Source organism: Hermetia illucens, chromosome 2 (assembly GCF_905115235.1).
Source record: "Hermetia illucens chromosome 2, iHerIll2.2.curated.20191125, whole genome shotgun sequence".
NCBI lineage: Eukaryota > Metazoa > Arthropoda > Insecta > Diptera > Stratiomyidae > Hermetia > Hermetia illucens.
The window spans coordinates 507,824-527,706 of NC_051850.1; the positions used below are offsets into that span (position 1 = coordinate 507,824).

A 19,883-nucleotide genomic window follows, 5' to 3' on the forward strand; every position below is an offset into this window, starting at 1 on the left:
GTGCAGAGAGCCTTTCGCAACATAAACAATCTCCTCTGTTGACATTTAGTTTGGTCGAAATCCCAGCTGTTCTCATGCCCTCGTTCGGTTGGCGGCAATGTGTGGAAGTGACGGATTGGGAATTGACGGTTGGTGAAGGTGCCCGCTTTTTCTTTTAATTTTGCGTTTATTGAATCAATCGGGTCGCGAAATTCGCTTTATTGTCCATCAGGAGCTAAACACATCCTGGGCGCAATGAGTATCACGGATTCCACTTACGACAATTTACGAGAAAAGCTCGATATCCTCGGGTATCAACAAACACTGCCACTCAGTGCTGTTCCTCTTGTGGGGGTGATTTTTGAGGATCTAATCAAAACTACCGAATCACTACGCAATGCAAAACTTGAGATAGCGAAATATTTGGAGGTAATTTCCTAATCAACCCTCGGTTTTTAGTAGGCTCCTGACAATTGCTCATTTTCTGAATTTATGAATTCTATTTGGCCTTTCTATTTACCCCCATAATCAACTAAAAAGGAGAAGAGTTGCTGGGATCTAGGAGTCGAACCCTACAAATGTGATAATTCTCGGCTGCTTTCTGAATGTAATTCATTGCATTTGGAGTTGGTTAAACAAAAGGACGAGTTTGAGGAGAAGATTTGCGGTAAGTTTTCATGACGTTTTGAGTGATTTGTTTGGCATTGATCGTTCTTTTGGTAGATTATCGGCAGAAAATAAGGAATTTAGAAGCAGACAAACTGCACCTGGAGGAGCATTGTGCTCAACTTGAAAAGAATGTCAGAGACCTTCTGGTGAAGCTTTCAGGAGGTTCAAAAAGCAATAAAAATGATGTCAATATGAGTGAGTGTGCCATTTATGGGTTGTAAACATGTTAAATTAGTCGCTTTCGAAACTTGCAGGCCGGAAGCCGTTCATTTCGACTGTTAAGAGTGGAGGCTATGTACCGAATCCGGCGGAACCCTCCAATGCGTATCGGTGCACGAAGTGTAGTAGCGTCGTATGGACCAAGCATATGGATGGGAAAGTGCAAGAAGTGCAGCTGCTCCAGAATGGACTCCAATCGCAAGCGGACCAAATCACGGCTCTAAAGGAAAAAGTACGTTCATATATATCGTTTGCTTCTACTGTTAGGCCACTTGCTAACGCTCTTTCATTTTCACAAAAAAATAGAACACCAAATTATTCCAATATTTTGTTGTTAATTTTCTTAGGTATTTCGCTTCCTACTTCTAAGTGCCACATTAATCAATCGAATGATGGAATACTCACGAAAAGTGTGATAATTGAATATGTAGTGCTTGAAGCTTTGCGTGACAAGAACCATTAAGATTTAGGGAGGCAAGTTTCACAAGAATGTCTTTAGGAGCAAATTCATATTTATTGCCGAAAATAGTGTTTTTAGGTTTGAAATTTTCCCGTTTTCAGTGATCGCTGGAAACTACTTGTATATATCGATGATACGCGACTCTTCTTCCGATATATGTATATGTTAGGCAATCCATTGTTTTGCAGGTAATTAAATCCGTACTAGAAAGAGGCATGCCTACTATTTCATCTCCAATGTCAAGCCGATAAGTATCCAATTGAACAACGAATAGATTTTTATTCGTTAAATATTGAAGAACGTTGGGTACACGGCAGAAAGGAGACATTGGTGTGTGTGCGTGTTAATGTTGTAAGGAGTCAATGTCTTTTACCAGCGTAGGTAAAAGGAATACAACTAAATTTAGGGGTTCGATTAAAAGATCACGCCAGTATTAGCTTGTAAAATGAAATAAATGCTGGGTTTCAATCCTAAATTTCAAGTGAGCTGAAATATGCCCAAACAAAATTGTTTTGACCGAAATACGAACTCGAAGGGTTCAGCACATTTTAACCAGGAAATGGAGTCGCATCGCAAAAAGTTGTCGAGTTACTTGAAAAGATGGTAAGTATGTGAACACAAGGTGTTTCCAGTAAGGCGGGTGAGGTAAAGTTATATCTGCGATTGTTGTGGCATCCATTTCCTCACATTAGATGGTATCGAGGTTTTATTCTGCATCGCTTCAATGTTTACTCTCATCTGATTGTCAGAGGAAACTTTCAGTTAGTATCGTTACCCACACCAGGAGCACTATACTAACGGGGTGGTGATCCGAGTCTATATGCCCTGATATTGCTCAAGACTAAGAGGTGGCGATATTTGAAATTTTTAGGAAGAAAATATTTAAAAGTATTGCTCAGACAGATAGAGTGAAAATTGTACTTTAAAGTGGCATAAAAATTACCAAACAATGCAACAAAAATTTAATGAAATTAAAGCTATATCGAAGTTATTCATCATCCTAAGGTATTGGAACCTTTCTCTGCTTCACTTATATGTTTCGAACAAACTTTATCAACTCTATGTGAAAAACTTTATTTCGGTGGACTATCCAATGGAGATCGTGCGAGCTCTAACAACACTTAATCGCATTGTTGCTATATATAGCGGCTTTTTCTTCTTAGTTGATGATAAAAATATGTCAAAACTGCTTAAGAAATGTGAAATTATTTTCTACCAGGTCGTGAAAGGTTTCGATGCTAGCCAGTAAATGCAATATGTATGTCATGATTGGGCAACGAGAACTCACCAAATCCAGGCAAATGTCTTTGGTAAAGTTCTGCTTAGGAAAATAATATAGATCTTCTATTAAACCTTTTCAATAGAAACTCATACTGTCTGTGACATGGAGGCTTCCCCCAAAGCCATTAAAGAAAAGGACCGTCAGTAGCTTGCTATCAAACACTTTTGTCTTAAATTTCTAAATCTTGCAAGAATGATTGTCGTACATATTTTCAATTAAATTTGCGTGTTCCACTTACGATCCTTGTTGCCGAAAGCGAATCGAATGCCGTGGTTCTTGTCTCCTTACCGTCAATGTGGTAATGGCTTCATCTTCACTTACTTGATTTGTGGCGATTCATGAATCGCTGTCAATATCGATCCCTATGAAAGGTTGAAAGAACATTCTGCCCTTATCTCCTTAGCCGCGTTGGTGGAGTATTGTCTCTTTTATCGTATCCATTTTAAAATTTCTGTGTAAAGCCAGACCTTATTCAAATCGATTCAATATCTGTCTGTGTATTTATCACACCTGATTTACTCGGAAACGGCTGAACCAATTGTCACGAAATTTACTCGAAAACCCCCATTCTAGAAGCACAAGATTGGCATTGGTATAAGGGATAATGTTAGGCATATCCTTGTTGATTGAAATAATAAACACTTGTTTCTTTTTCGTTGGTGTGAATATTTATTCTTGCAAATACGGATATTTTTTCATTCAGATAAACTTTGTGAAGTTGAATGAAATTCAACTATTATTACCGAAGTTATACAAGGTCAAAATTTTGCATTTCACATAAAGTTATTGCACTCTTTAAAGAGCTCGCCGACTGTTATCGAGACGACAGTTTTGTTAACGCCCACTGGAAGAACATGACTCAACAGATTGGCTAACGCCTTCTGGGGACGATACGAAAGCTTGTTCAACGGACGGAACTACACGACCCGATTGAGTATTGTTTAGTGTATTTGCATGTCTGAGCCACATCCAGACATTTGTGGTACGGAAAAAGGTTTTTGTTCGAAACAGACATTTGTTTGACGCGGAAATTTTTCTGTTTGTTGTTTGATGCTGCCGGAGACTATGCCAAACATAAGTTAACAATAGTGTTTTCAATATTTTTATCTTGCAAGTACAGTAGGCAACATTTTATCGGGTCGTGTCTTTCCCAGTGGACATTAGTCAATCTGTCGTAGTCAACTGTCAAGACAGACATATATATATATATATATTATTGTAGGTGCTAATTAAATTTGCCTGTAGTGTCCAATAGGATTGACGTGGTAGTATTTATTTTAAGTACATATATTACGTCGGCTTTTTTTTGCTCGGAGTAAAGTGGAAATGCGTGAAAATGCACTAGATCAATTTGAATGGGCAAAGTCTGTTTTTTTTAGGATGAGCACCGTCTTTATGTCTTTGATATGTATGTACATATGTTTATCTGGAGTTTAGTAATTAATGAAAAGATATTTTGCATTTTTAGCTATGTATGAATGGAAAACCTCTATAGAGAGTTCTTCACATAAGATGAATAGAAAATCTTTATACCCTAGGCGCTCATCCTCCGGTATCCGGACTTGTTTACTCTAACAACGTTTACGGGTATCAATATTTCATGTCATAACTGGTTGAAGACCTCAAATAGTTTCAAATATCGTCGTGAAAGCTAGGCAGAATTTGAGAGATTTTCTTGTAATTTTCAATATAGGAGCAACTACCCGCTATTGACAACAATGAAAAGATACATAACAGTTTCAAGTTTGTACCCTCCCTTCACTGTTCTGCGCCATGTGGCTCTAGGGCAATCTACTAATCTATCATCTGAGATAGGTTCAATCGTATTGGTGAATGAATTGTCGAACTTTCTCAATTTCTGATCTATCTGCTGCGATGAAAGATTTGAGCTTTCGGGCAATAAGGACATGAACTAATCTAAAGTTGAAGTTGGCATGGAAGTGGTAGAATGGAGAACACTGCCGATAATGAGAAAAAATAATATCAGTGACAGGATGCAACACCGTGGCGAACCCCACTTCGGACTTTAAAGCCCTCAGAGATTTTACCTCTTTGCAGCCGGTGAAATTTTGCACCGCCATATGTCGTTGTGATAATAGCTATTAGTTTCTCAAACCAAAATGTCTAAACCATTCTGTGTTGGAACCAGAAAGCTCCTGTTAATTTCAATATCATTGGACTTTACCGAATTGCCTTCTCCCATAATTAGACGTCGCGATCGTTATGTATATGCTTGAATTATTTCTCATGTATTCATGTTTGAAATGACGCTACTCAGTAGTCAGGTGTTAAATCAAGTGCACAAAGTCATATGTGATTGATTTACTGCTGACATATTGGTAACAACTTTTCAATTGCAAAGATGTTTTCGATTGTTGTTACTTCAATTCTTTAAGACGTCTGTTCGATATACAGTGCGCTGATGTGTGACTTCTTCGTTTGAGGATTGGTTCGAAGTACGTTATAAATGTGTTCGATTTTAAAATTGCATATGCGTTGTTCGCATATTTGTTTGAATTCTTCTCAACTTTCCTATATATAATGTGGTTCGTATTCATTACAGCTTGAACGTCGTGATCGCGAAATCAATCGTCTTAATGATTTGCTTTGTGGTGGAAGGCCAGCCGATGCCTTAGCGAAGGATTGTTGTTATAAAAATATTGGGACACTATCTGAGGACGTAGAGGATTTACAGAAGGAAAAGGCGGAACTAGTGAAAAAATTTCGAGAAGCTCAAAATTCTATGCACGAGGCCATGCAGAGAGCTATTACCCTTGAAGAGAAAAATAAACAACTGGAAAATGAATTAGAAGATTTTCAAAAGGCAGCGTTGAGTGTTGAGTACGAAGCAAATGCAGAGTTAGCAAAAAAAGAAAATGAACTTTCGTCATTGAAAAAGGAATTGGAGAGAATTAAAAGCAATCAAGGAAATGGGAAACCTTTAGACGAGAAGAAGAGACTTTCTGAACAACTGAACTTTCTCTCTCAAAGAGGTATTTTTCCATTTGATAAATAAAAACACTTTGAATAATAGCTTCATTGCAGAAAAGGAGTTAGTAGTTGAACTTGAGAAGACGAAAAAGAAAAACGCCAAGTTGAAAAGTAAAATCACTTCAATTCAGCAAGGTAACAATTGATTTTACAAAATCCATGCGGGTATTTACATTTAGTTAATTGGTCCTTGGATATTTTATAGATACGACCAGCCAGGATTTGTACATTTCGAAATTGGCTGCCGCAGAAGAAGATGTTAAACGATATCGAAACGAAAGGGATTTTTTCCAGAGAGAATATCTCAAGATCGTAGAAAAGAGTGTTCCCAATAAGGTAGTCGATTGAAAAATTCTCCCTTAACATTCGCTTAATGAGTTGTTTCATTTATGCCAGGAAATGGAAATGTTGAAAATGCAGTTGGCATCTAAAGATGAAGAAGTGAAGGCCCTTTCGAAGGAACTTCATACATCCTATCAAAGTGCAATGCCATTGCCAGTAGAAGACCGTTCAAGCAGAAGTCATTCAGTACAAGCAGCTATTATGCGTGCAGAGCGCGAACGGGATGTTGTGAAAGAAGAGTTGAGATTGTTAAAAATAGAATGCGATCATTTGCGAGATAAATTAGATCATGCGACTGAAATGCAAATGACTGAACGTTACCGCATTGAAGAAGAAAATCGACTACTGCAGAGTAAAATACATAAACTCGAAACAGAGAAACGAGAAGTAATATCTGCTCACATTCCTGAAAGGACTCAGTTAACACTTGTCAAAGAAGAGTTGGAAGAAATGAAACGACGGATACAAGACCTTCAATCCGAGAATCACAAGTTGTCAACTACTAACCATCAGTTAAGGTAAATCGATTTAATTAGGTTAATTCCTATAATTTTCATACGTTTTTCTCCCTTATAGGATTTTACAAGATCAGACGGAAAAAGCTTTGATTGATCATCAAAACAAGTTATTAGCCGCAGAAACTAACTTAGAGAATGCAGAGTGTCAGCTTCAGGCCATAAATACTACAAGGGAATCTTCTAAAAATGGAATCTCCACATTACAAAGGGAAATCACAGCACTGAAGACAAGCAATACGTCACTCGAAAATGAAAAAGACAAAATTATGGTAATTTTTATGGTTTTACTGAGTTTCAAATGAATATACATTCCTTAATTATATTTTTTAACAATATTTTTGAATACAACAGTTAATGTAACTAATAGAAAAATATATATTCAAATTAAATATAAATCCTAAAATCCTATTTCGAAATCGATACTTTAACATTCAAATTTTTTTTTTATTTAGTGTGAACTTGACGTGAAAACTGAAAGAGTTTACCAACTGGAGCTTGAACTTAAGGCTGTGATGAAACAAAAACAGGAATTACAAACCAAAGTCAATGTTTTGGAGAAAAAAATAAGGTAAGGATTTTTTTTGAATACATACTTTATTGATAACTGGGTCATACATAATAAAATTAATTCTTGGTAAAGTTCTCAACAAAATGAAAGTTGTCATGGCACGATTCGATAACGACTATACACAATTTATGGAAAAGTGCTTTCGGTAACTTTGTAAAATACCAATTAATCATAGCATAGTCCTAGGTTGCCTCCTCGTACCCTATCAATTGAAGTATCCACCTATAAAAACAATTGAATTATTTAGAACTGACCTTTCACAGTTTATAGTCCTTTTGTGGTTGTTTCTATTGTAATAATCGCCATGCGTTATATACATACACACATATTTGGTTCGAGAAGTAATTAATATGGAGAAAAGTTTCATGCACTATCGTCTGATTGTTATTCACAACAAATTACATATAGAGTAGACACGGAAAATGACTAGCATCTAAAGGCAGGAGATAAATGATATCACTAGAAAAGGAGTTATCATAGAAGATATGGTAATGTAGGTCATTTTACTTGTGTTACAGAAATTATTTTACGGAAGCCAAACTTGTACGATCTATGATTAAAATTCTGGCTATTCAAATACCTAGCCAACCCCACGGTCGGAGCGAAACACCGTAATGTCCCTGATTTTGTCTCTGAAGTCGTGTAGCCAGGTCGACATTTGCATTGTACTTTATTCGAAGACGTAAGCTCTTCGGATGATAACTGTTTCACTGGCTCTAACCATTGTCCCGATCCACAGGGGCCCTGGGTATATAGCTTATAACAAATGCCATTAATGTTGATCATTCCAGGAGTCGAGTCGCAGCTATCTGATTTTTCCTCCTCCTGAGTGGAAGTACAGGTTTGCTCCAATCCTTTTATCAAGGCAGTGCAACCACAAACTCCGTTGTATGATATCCCATCCACTGAGGGCCTTGAAGTGAAGTCGAAAACGACCACTTCATACAATGAACACGGTCCCTGCGATCCAATTTTGTAACAGGTATTTTGTTCTGGAAAGTAAAGACGCCCTTTTCCACAGATATTTGGTGTACAAGTAGTGCTGTTGATAAGAAATTGTCCTTCAGCGCATGGACCACGGGTGTAGAGCCGGTAGCATGAACCATCAGACCAAGGGATGTAGCCTGTTTTGCAGACGCAGGAAGCATGAGGATTTTGGTCGTCAGTGTTTTCCGAAACAGTAAATATGTGACCTTTTGAACATGGTCCCGGCGTTCCTAAAACAAACAATAAATATAACGGGTGTGTGAAGTTATTGTATAGAGAAGCCAATTTGCTTGTATTTTTTATTAACATTGAAAAACCGTTTACTTTAGAAGTCTTTTTTATAGCGCCGTTTAAGAAAACTTACCTATTTCAAAACACTGATTCGTTTTCTCATAATAGTGTGGTAGTTTGGGATGACATCCACATTTTCGACTGGGCAAAAATAATTCACCAAACTTTTGGCATGGGCCCTTTGTAAAATGCTCATAGCATGAATCCTCTTCATTATAGAAATATGCAGCTAATGCTCCCCGATTTTCGCACTAGTTACATAGTGTAAAAAGAATACTTATTAGATACCAACTATAATCTTTGTAACGACTTACCTTGCATTCGCCAATTTGACCTGCTCCAACCGTTAAAAGCTTTCCTTTAGGGCATGGGCCACGTGTATACAATGCATAACATTTATCATCAGGTGGCCAGAACACAGATCCATTAGGGCAATTGCGACCTAATTTGCACTTTCCTAGTTTCTGCGCTCCTCTATAATTAAATAATGATGTTAATGTTTCCGGAAGTAATTTTAAATGATTTTTTTCGCAAGAGCGTCTAGATTGGGAAGTGCGTAAATGAATCTTCAAATAAAATGTTAAATTCCTGAGCATTTTAATGATCCAACGACGATCAACTAAATTGGGGTTTTTGAAACGAAATCTTTCGAACGGATAAACTCGCTCTGCGCAATATCTTTGTATTTTTCTTCGATTCTAGTCATTTCCGGGATTACGCGGAATCAATTGCAAATTACACTTTGCAGCTCTCGAACTCGAATTTTTAGTAAATAACGAAAAATCGTTATACAAACCCTGTCTTCCAAGTACTGAGAGTCCTCACATCGGTCACCGGACTGAAATATTCACCGTCACTACATGGGCCTTTCGTAAACAATGTATGACATTCATCATTTAAAACACTTTGCGCAGTTCCCGGTGGACATCGACATTCTGCTGTATGGTTGTTATTGGAGGGTGGACTTAGTTCCATTGTGTCCGGGCATGGATAGCCCACTTGAAATATCTTGAAACACTTTTTGAGTGGCGCCCAATAAAGCATTTGCCAGCCACCAGGCAATGCGGCGCATGGGTTTTTATCAATGTTACTCCAAGGCGGTGGTACAATTGCGCCATCACTACCGAAGTATATTAAGGCGCTCGATTGAATGACAACAATGATCATTGCGCGAAGTGAGAAGCACGTTCCAATTCGACATATTGCAAGATCTTTCTGCATTACACAATACCTGCAAGTCATAAAACGATACTATGAATTAAAAATTTATATAATGTAGTATCGTCCCTGATAGTTATTGGGACAATGATCTGCTTAAGATAGTTGTTGCTTCTTAGTGGTGATTTTCAAATATTTATTTGTTACATTCAATAGAGATAAAGGAGTATTAGCTTTTTAATTCTTCTTTTCAATTAGTAGCAACTACCAGAAGTCGATTGATTTCGCTGTTACATACCTACTATATAATCAACGTGTGAACCTTCATTCATAAATCAAAATAGTACCAAAGTTAGTCGCCCACGTATTTTGGGTGAAGTATTTAAATAATTCTTCATATAACTGTGTTTATAAAGTACGGATTTTCATACACGACATTCTTCATTAATATTCAGACACATTGTAATCATCAAAATTGCACTAATGGTAACTGCATTCAGTTACGTACCACGACGTCACGTTAGCTAATATCAAGTTCAACACATAATCAGTCACAACCGTGATTGACCGACTTATTCGGCCTAGCTGGCGAAACACAAGCTGTGGGCTATGTTTGTTGCTTCAGAGGGTCACACAGTTGGTTAGTTTTTTAAATTCACAAGAAATTATTCGCAGTAAAAATCAGAGTACGTTTTATATTTTTATATGCGAATGTTCTCTTTGGGAAATAATGTTCTCGTAGCTTGATACGCTGGATGGGGATTTAAAAGCCTCGAGATCAGGCCAGCTCAGATCAGGCATTCGATAGAGCCAAATGGCGAAACCGATCACGACGAGCCGACCCCGCTTGTGAAGGGGACAAAGGTTGAAGAAGAAAAAGGAGAATGTTCTCCAGTTTCATTTTCTTAACGGATTAGTTAATTTCCTAGTTCAAGGTAAATATTCGATAACCGAACATGTATTTTACATAATCTTTACTGGACTGCTCATACGGGGTCCATAAGTAAAGAAATTGTCTTGCAAGTTACACCAAGTTTGGTTGTTCACATCTTTTCTGAGCTTTCGTTGAAATATATTTGTTTGAAGATACTGTACATAAAACGCATTTAACATGCATTAAGTAACTTTGCAAACTCGCCAACAATTTATTGAAGTGGGTTCATGTGCTCTTCTATAAGTGTACCATGAGTCAGTATTATTTATCCATAGCTATTGTGTTACTTTTTTTTTATTCATATGACGTAACGGTTTTAAATGTGTGCAGTGCTATTGAAATCGAAAGTAACTAAATGTAGGCATATGAATTTGTTGGAACTACACTTAGTTGAGTGCATGCAGTTGTCTTTTGCTACAACCTTAGACATTCTTTGGTTCACTTTAAACTGTTTTTTGGGATTAGCTTCTAAGCCGATTAATATTTAAAGCAAAAAAACGGAACGGTTTTTTGCACATGTGGTTTTGTCAAAAAATATTACTATACCTGATAATTGACCTTCAAATTCAATGTCAAATCAATTATGATCTGATGTTAAAAAAATATTTCGAACCTGTTAAGTGATATAATAAGCATGCCCTTTTGGATTAGACGGAAGGAAAGGTATGAATTGTATTACCCACTTTTCATAAAATTAGGGAGCATATGTAGAAAAGTGTCATTCAGGACCTGGATTCGGATTGAACTTTCTGTTTTTAACTAGGAGCATCTTCACAATATGTAGATGAGGTATTTGAAGTGGAAATGGGATGAGATGATCAGATTTTGAAGAACATTTTCTTACCCTATTTCAGCTGCATCAGAAACGGGAGGTGAATCTGCCAGAGAATTAATGTTTAAGGGATTTGTTTATTGTGGAAGTTGATTTTTAACAGGTTCCTGTGAAACAACTTAGGTTCGCTACCATTTGTGAGTTGCTTATTGATGTCTCACAGCGGGGTCGGTGAGATCAGTACCAAGCACTGAATTGATCTGTATTTTGTCCTAAAAACGACAGAAAATCAGCGAAGCAAATCGATGAACAGAAGTTAAAGGCAAATGGGTGCAATGGGTTTTCGTTAAGGTGTCGTGCTTGCGTGAAGAAGAAAAGTAAATGTGATAACATTCATATGTAAGTGACGGGAAGACTGTTTAAGAAAAGAACTAATTTGCTGTTGCAGCAAGTATTTCGATTGATGGGTTGAAAGCAAAAATGAAAGCTTATTCATTCAAATACATCTCCATATTATTAACATCACTTTCAGAAATGTAGTGTTAGTAGTAATGGAAAATTTAAATATTTGCTTATCAAAAGAAAAAAAAAATTTTAGTTTTTTCTAGTCAAACTCATATTTTTCTTAAATTCGTTGACTTCCCAGGGGAAATCGTGTTTTTCCTAACCGAATTGGGTATTTTCCCATCCTACATTGGCATTGTACACAATAAAATTCGTATTTTTTTCAAGGAATTTCCTTTTTTCTTCAATGTAAGATTCAACCCGAAAATCGAACTTTTAGCAAAATAATGATATTCTTGGGTCAGACAGTTTTATCGTTTTTAGCACCGTGCTAGACACTTATTTGAATTAATTCTTACAGAATTTTAGCATAATTAAAACTTCAATTGAAGTTTCACTCCGCAGACAAAAATTAGGTCGTTGATAATGAATTCACTATGCAAAACTTCCGCTGATTGTGTAGTCGTTAGAGAGATTCTTCTCAATTTACTGTATGGCCAAGTTTTGCTAATGTTAATTTTGCAACAATAATAACGGCATGCGAAAATTAAGTGGCAACCAGCTTGATGCAAAAAACGACAAAAAGATGCCGACTATAATTAAATTTCTAAGTGCATGCACTGAGCTAGGCTTTTACCTTAAGTGCATGACATATTGCGATATCTTGTGCTATAAAAGCATCCCAGTGACATAGTCTCTTTAAGGCAGAGTAATGCGTAGTTCTTCCAACAATTTTCTTTCTTAGATTGAAAACAATTACAAGGGTCACTCTGGTGAGTATTACACTGTGTTAATAAAAATGGAAACTAAGTCTGTAGTGTATTTATTAAATTAGAAACAAAGCGGAAATTGTTGTTTGTGTAAACCAAGAAAACTGGGAGCATACGAATTTAAGCCTGTGGGGTATCAAAATTAAAAAAAAAAACATGAATAAGATTATGCTTTTGCGTCTAGATAAAAATGTTTCTCATATTAATATCTTCTAAAATAAAGTAAATACATAACAGTAAATTGCTGAACTTTTGGAATTTTCCAGAAAATTCCATTGCGAAAATATAATAATAATAATAATCGTTGGTGCAACAATCTATGTATTGGATCAGCCTCAAAATGTGTTAGAACACTTCATTAAAGACGGTAGCGGTATACTACAAGATTACAGTGCCCAAGGCATTGTGCATTGCGCTTGTCGGAGACTACTACCCTAATATGACTCAAGTACTCATTCACAGCTGAGTCGATTGGAATCCGAGATCCAGTCACGATAACAAATCCCTCTGCAACCAGTGAAATTTGAACCGCGACCTTTCGCTACGATAGCCCAGCGCTCTAACCACTTGAGCCAGCCGGACACGGAAACATAATAATAATAATAATAATCGTTGGCACAACAATCCATATTGGATCAGGGCCTTGAAGTGTGTTAGAGCACTTCATTCAAGACCGTAACGGTACACTACAGTAGACTGTAGGAGACAATGTGGTCAGCATTGCGCTCGCCCGAGATTATTACCCTGATTTGACTCGGGTACTCATTCACAGCTGAGTCGACTGGTATCCGACGTCAAATCACGATACAAATCCCTCTGCCACCAGCGAGATTTGAACCGCGACCTTCCGACATATATTTCCATATATTTCCGACACGGAAATATACAATATATATATAGTTGCCCTCACCCCGTATTGGGGTAAGGCGCGTTAACCACAACTCTTGGTGTTGAGATAACCGCATTTTCAGATTTTAGACAGGGCAGCGAAAGCTGATCTAGCGCTGTTAATGCTTCGTACATATACCAATTGATGGACACTTTCGATGCTCTGTGCATTAATGCAGATAGGGAGAGTGTGATGATCCATCAAACTGAGAACTTTGGTTTTGTTGGTGTTTATCTTCAGGTCAACTCTACTTGCCTCTTTTTCGAAATGTAGCCATTTGGGCAAAGTTCGTGAACTGATGAGCGAGCAAACAGTTCTTCAGTGTTTTCCTTTCTTAGGGTTTTACTTGCGTGTTCTGCATTGTCAAACTCCTCCTGAATTCTCGTTACTATGGAATTGACTGTGCAGGTTGATTTCAGGTTCTTGCGGATAATATAATATTTTCTTGATTTATGCTGACTTTGAAAGATCACCAAATTAGAGATAGTAATAAATGTTATTGTTGCGTATATAAATTTTTTTACACAATGAAACTACACAAAGTTTCATACTTGAAGCGACTAGCTTCCAATGTCCGATTTGTTTTTATTTTATTTTAAGGATAGGACTGGCGATTTCTTCTAGTTAAGTCGGCAGCTTCTCCTGTCATTTGATGTCTCTAAATAGCAAAGGAAGAAATATTAAGTATCGTGTTCACCGCAGTTGATTTGAAGTTGAACGATTAATACATATTTTTAAAATATGTAATAACTTATTGCCCTTGTGCTAGCCAGGTTCGATAATATAGCATGGTATTTTTGGATACTTCAGTTCCTCACGTGTCCTTAAACCGATATTTAGGACCGCACCGCAATCTGAAATGCAAAGTAGACACCATCTGGCAAACATATCGGAAAATATACAAAAAAAACTAAACTGAGAATCGAAAACAAATAGCTGCTCAACCGCAGGTGTGGAACCGTAAAATTCGGGACCTGAATCCCGCGACCGAGAGGGAAGGTCCACGATTGTTCATATCCTGAATCGATGTTTATCCTACCTTCAGAATTCATGAAGTGCGAGCTCTGAGGTAATCATGAGTCAAATTATAATAATAATCAAGGCTGAGTGCAATGCTAACCACATTACCTTCTACTGTGCCTTGCTGGTCTTGAATGAAGTATTCTAGCACGCTTCAAGGCCTATATCCAAGTTGAATTGCGGAACCAACGATTATTATTATTATAAGACAAATCACGTATTTGTCCAAAATGACAAATAAGGATGTAATGAAAGGGTAACTTGAACCCTTCAATTGGGACAGTTTGTTAGGTTAAGTGACTTTTGCAATATATAATTTTAATGTTCATATAAACTATGTGTGTACAGTGCAAATCTAATCCCAAAGGTGTGTATAACCGCTAATTTCTCCGAATTCGACCTAGCAACAATTATGTGTAATAAATTCGGTGCTGGATTCTCCAATGATGCTTCATCTGTTCTATTGTTTTCATAATTTTATATGTTCCCTTCCCGTTAATGAATTATTGACGTAAACAAATCAATGGTCCCTTCATTTACGAAAAAATATAAAGAAATTATATTCGTTTGCAAATCGATATAAACTTCAACATCATTGCATTATGGACTTTTGCAAATTTCATCTTGAATCAAATTATCATTTATTAAGTCATTATATAACAAGCAAGTGGCCAAACCAATCGTTTCTTCTACTTTGACTGCAACTCATTCCATCGAAAGTTCACTCAGAAGATACGTGACGATCCGATACAAATATTGTACATTGGTTCATTTTCGAAAGATTGATGAGAAGCTTTGTTGATTTCATTTGCCTGAGTTTTTATTACACACTTGAGGATCCATTGGATATATCCAACTAATTTTGGCGCAAAGTTTCTGTATCGTGGGCCAGAGATTTCCGAAAATTCCTAAAATAATGGAGCATTTGAAAGAAAAGTAAAATTTAGGTCAACTAATGCTAATCGTAGCTGACCTGTAAATTGTGTAATAGCAACAGTTTGAAAATACATATATGTTTATACTTGGGTAGGAATCATCACGGTCGTATCAAATACCATTTTACTGTTATGTATCGAACCATATGATTCGTATTAAGTATTAATTGTTGGTAGGTGGAAGGTTCAATTTCGTAATTTTTGAGAAGTTATCCAATGTTGGCGTAAATTCAGTACTTTGTATCTCATTTACTTATTAGATAAGCAATTACTGAAGTATATTTCCTTTTTTAATTTATTTTTAATTGCACTTATATAAGTAAGATTGAATTTTGAATTGTAAAAATTTGAACCTCTACTACCAATCGCACCTTTCTCTCAAGTCTAGAAAGAATATAATTTGACGATGATTGGATACGTTTGCAATGTGCAAGTCATTTCGTCACTATTATAGTTACTGATGACAGTTAATTCAAAAGGCATCAACTCTGTCCCTTCGCTTCAATATCTGCAAGTGCGATTCATTACCGGCATATGACTCAGACCTCTAGAGTGGAAAAGCTTGTCTTCTTTTATCTTATTATCATATTAAGGAAATTTTTAATTTATTTCTGATTGAATAACCCAAACAGAATGTAATATATGAGCTGATATTAAATTTCTTGCACACATCACATTACATCTTACAAATAGTTCATGTTGAGTTCGGATAAGATCCGGTTTGGCATGGAATGCAACTATGCATCTGATGCGTCCGTCAGGTGCGATTTTTATCCGGAAAACACTCTTTCCCGTACGTGTTGCAAAAGAGCTTGCTGCATACCAAAATACTTGCTTACATTAGTCAAATCCAATTGTAGAAGGCTTAGTTTTCAGCAAGGGATTTCTATGTTTTGACACAAATCACGTAATTGATATGTTTTCGTATACATGAGACATGATGAAGCTGTTTCCAGCATTGACGACATTAATCTTGAGTATATAATCAGGTCAATTTTCTTCCTTAATTTCGAAAGCTTCCGTGATGTTGAAATTGAAATGCGTTTATAGTTCAGTAAGATTATAAGTAATAAAGCTTGAGCTACGCGTAATACCATTAATGTCATTAATTTCGTTATATTTTTGTAGAAACTGATAGACCAACTCATGTTCCGTGTTCGGTATTTTTAAACTCTAACACAATTATGCAGACACAAATAACTGCAATTAAGGAAATAATTGAAGAACCATGCAAATAAAAAAATATTTTTAAGCTTTTGTTTAAAACAAAACCGGTCAATCATCAGCTCTCTGTCTATCTGTTCAATCTGTTGCACTCATTTTACTCAGCTACTATGAAATCCTCCTGAAACGGGGTTGTAGAACTTTTTTTTGTGAATTTAATCGCGTGGGATATGAAACGAATGTTTTTGATTAGTACTTTCTGAAGCACGCGTTACTGTTGATATCGTTTGTGAAACAGCAGAGTGTGGTGGCAAGGATTTGCTTTATTTTTAATTCCTTAGTTTTTAAAATTTGTTAGACAGTGCTAGGATAGGATAGGAAGCATGTATAGTATTATATTTTATTGGAAATAACTAAAAGCAATTTAACTAACCGAGTTCTAAGAACGACTAAAAGAAAACCGGTTGTTTAATGATCACAGATTTGAATAATAAGGAAAATAGCTGCTTTATCCATTTTTGTATCTATAATATTATAAACGGGAACTTCTGTTAGATGGTACCTAGCACTCGTCAGGTTTGTGGATTGAACTCGTCTTTTGAACGGGTTTTGAAAATTAGTATAGAATTGAATTTCTATCTACATACAAATGGAACAGTCGTGTACACAAAGATTTTTAGAAAGGGCCTTACAAGCCTTTCATACCATACGCGCCCAGCTTCTGGTTCCCAATATGATTTCAGGACTAAAAATTGTAAACAATAAAATTTCTTCGAAGGTAAATGTTGCTGTTTTCCAAATAAATTTAGCATTCTATGTTCTCCCTGCTGATATTTACTTAATAACACGTTACAACATGCGGAAGTAACGAGCTACAATCTATATACATCTTTGTCGGTATATCTTTGAATTTGTCCAATAGTTAGAGCGCTAGGCTATCGTAGCAGACAGCCGCCCCGATCTTTTGAGAAACTTCCTTACTTATATTTTCATAAGACTTTTAGAACCCAAGGATGAAAAATTTGTGGTTGATTTCTCCGAAGTGACCGACACCACATACCTCATAGAAGAAAAAATTGTAGATGGATTTCTCGCAAAATAAAAACGTAATTGTCTCAGTTTACTGGCGCAGAGTAAAGCCGCTTCATCCACTTTTTATTTTTTTTTAAATGAAGCTTTCAACAAAGTCAATAGGGAGTGTATTTGGAGCGATTTGCGCATGGCGTGTAATGTGGAGTCCAGCAAAATCATGAATTTCAGTTTGCCTTTAAACTTGCGAAAATAAAAATGTAAGTCCGGAAACATCAGTTTGAGGCTGTTACGCTCCAATATTCTTTCTCTATTTTTATGTGGGAGCAGTACATGGAAAGTGACTGTCACTTCTAAGCTTCAAAATTTAATTTACCTCTGTCTATGATATATTGTTGGAGTACTCAAATGAAGAGCTGCGTCGACATACGAAAGTAGCAAATTTTACCACATAATGGATAATACTACTTAAGCAAGATTGACGAGTGAATCACTCCAGGATAAACGTGGCGTAAAACAGTCGAGGAAAAGCTTTGACTTTCGAAGAGGTTCTGAAGGGATAAGAAGAACATTGTCGAATGTACACCGGCATGTTTGATCCGCCTTGCCCTACATAGGGTCTTTAGAAACCATATCACCACCGTCAACGGCGTAGTGTGGATCTTGAGGCATTCCGATTTTGTACTGAGGTCCACCATACTGTCAATTTGCCATGTCTCAATCTAAGGCAGGGCTTGCCAAATATTTTTTTTATATCATAGGCTTTATATCATAGCATGCTGAACCAAAACCAACAGCTCTGCTAGGAGATCTTATCTCCACTTCCACATGATGATTACTGCAAAACATACCTACCTGGAAAAACTATTTATCGCGCAGCCACGACAGACCCGGCAAAGACAAAAGGAACCCTTTTTACAAGTATAATATGGACATGTAGTCGATGTTGTTTTGGACACACATATATGGGATTCCATATAGCACCCCATAAGATAAATTTTAAAGAAGCTGATAAATAATCATTTGGATTTGGAAAAATACAATCTTGTGTAACCCAATACAATTGAAATTTTTCTACATCCGCTTACAATAACTGAATCTTGAGCGAAAATACAAGTACTTCCTACACATAATTTATAATCGAATGAACAGTATACGTTTAGATATCAACGACGCAATGACATTCATGTGTGCAATTTAAATGAGTGGTTTGTGGTATTGGAAAGAACTTTCCATTGTGGCACTTCTTTGAACTGTATTACGAATGGTGAACCAGAAAAAATAAAGAAACTAATAAACGTAAAGATTTATCTAATGTGGTGGTGATTGCGCATTTCATAACTCCTTTTTGTCGACAAATTAACCGATTCATATTTATGTATTTTCAATGCTATCATAAGCGATATTTATCTTTTTGGTCGATGGTGGGTGGATGTTTCATATAACTTTAGTAACAATTGTAAAATAAGTGTTATGTGGTGATTCATTACTTATAAGTGTATGCCCCCACAGTATAAAGGATATCAACAGACAACAAAGTAGTGAAATTCACGTTACGGAATTAACTTACTAATCAAACGATTCTTCGGGATATCAAACGCCTTATCTTCCTTCTTAACAGTCTTTTACTGTATAAAGAATAACAATTCGATTAATCCAGAAAAATGTTCGTCAAATATCACATCACAGCAAGAACACACAAGAATCGTAATAATGATCACCGGCTACCATCGGACACTAACCGCGGAGTCATGATTCACTTGGCCACTTAGCATTAAAATTAATGATCATCACAGAATCTCCCGCCGATTCACAGCCAACAAACAAATCGACCAAACAATAGTAGAACTCAACACATTCACACCGCCAACAATTGCACGTCGTGGAAGAAGCACCCTTGATTCACAAGACTCGAGTATCCATTTACCTGTTCAAACGCATTCATATGCGGAACCTCGGAGGCCAGGTGTATTCCAGAGCGTGATTTCTCAAAGACTATCTTTGAAATTCAGAGTTTAGGTTGTTGAGTTAAATGTTGGTTGGTATTTTTGCAGAGAGGGAGTTTTTTGAAGCGGCCATACAGTGGTTCACAAATTTTTCAATGGATAATGACTTATAAGTTGTTTAATAATAATATGGTGAATTGCCTGTTGAATTGAGATACTATTTAATTACAGTTTGATATTCTATATATCGATTTGTATTTATTTAAATATTAAACTTTTTTGGGATATCTCAATATTTCCATTTTCTGTTTCCAATTCTTAAATATTTTAAAGTACCTTTCTTCCGTTTACTCGTAATTTCATGAATTGAAGGAGGAATAGTTTTTAATAGATAGATCGTTAACCCAACTATCCCAAAATTGACTGCAAAAATTTGAAAAGCGAAATTCATATTCA

The 19,883-nt window shown here is 36.4% G+C and overlaps 2 protein-coding genes across 8 annotated transcripts in view; one reads left to right on the forward strand and one right to left on the reverse strand.

Moving 5' to 3' along the window:
• Positions 1–42: 42 nt before the first annotated feature.
• LOC119650417 (centrosomal protein of 135 kDa) overlaps positions 43–19,883 on the forward strand; it is a 44,045-nt gene continuing 24,204 nt past the window's right edge. For all 3 annotated transcript variants that reach the window (XM_038053211.1, XM_038053210.1, XM_038053212.1), the window contains exons 1-10: positions 43–408; positions 520–646; positions 703–843; positions 903–1,099; positions 5,173–5,602; positions 5,655–5,735; positions 5,806–5,936; positions 5,997–6,460; positions 6,519–6,729; positions 6,913–7,028. In XM_038053211.1, the coding sequence (XP_037909139.1) occupies positions 235–408; positions 520–646; positions 703–843; positions 903–1,099; positions 5,173–5,602; positions 5,655–5,735; positions 5,806–5,936; positions 5,997–6,460; positions 6,519–6,729; positions 6,913–7,028 (2,072 nt within the window). In that variant the 5' untranslated portion in view covers positions 43–234. The remainder of the gene's footprint in view (positions 409–519; positions 647–702; positions 844–902; positions 1,100–5,172; positions 5,603–5,654; positions 5,736–5,805; positions 5,937–5,996; positions 6,461–6,518; positions 6,730–6,912; positions 7,029–19,883) is intronic.
• On the reverse strand, positions 6,753–19,532 carry LOC119650419. 5 transcript variants are annotated; one of them, XR_005249277.1, is made up of 6 exons: positions 19,409–19,532; positions 9,103–9,537; positions 8,621–8,780; positions 8,380–8,557; positions 7,054–8,245; positions 6,753–6,967 (listed from the first exon to the last, which is right to left on the reverse strand). XR_005249277.1 is itself a non-coding variant. In XM_038053226.1 (6 exons), the coding sequence occupies exons 1-6, from the start codon at positions 19,420–19,422 to the stop codon at positions 7,211–7,213; spliced, it is 1,464 nt and encodes a 487-aa protein (XP_037909154.1). In that variant the 5' UTR covers positions 19,423–19,532; the 3' UTR covers positions 7,036–7,210. The 5 variants fall into 5 exon arrangements, 4 of the variants coding, with proteins under 4 accessions (XP_037909154.1, XP_037909151.1, XP_037909152.1 ...); XM_038053226.1 differs by lacking the exon at positions 6,753–6,967 and having other exon boundaries at positions 7,036–7,250; positions 7,609–8,245; XM_038053223.1 differs by lacking the exon at positions 6,753–6,967 and having other exon boundaries at positions 7,036–8,245.

Excerpts from the sequence above, each read along its gene's own strand:
- LOC119650419 (XM_038053223.1), bottom strand. Across the intron at positions 8,558-8,620 it reads GTCAAATTGGCGAATGCAAG|TGCGAAAATCGGGGAGCATT; the intron begins GTAAGTCGTTAC and ends CTATGTAACTAG. Across the intron at positions 8,246-8,379 it reads GAATCAGTGTTTTGAAATAG|GAACGCCGGGACCATGTTCA; the intron begins GTAAGTTTTCTT and ends TGTTTGTTTTAG.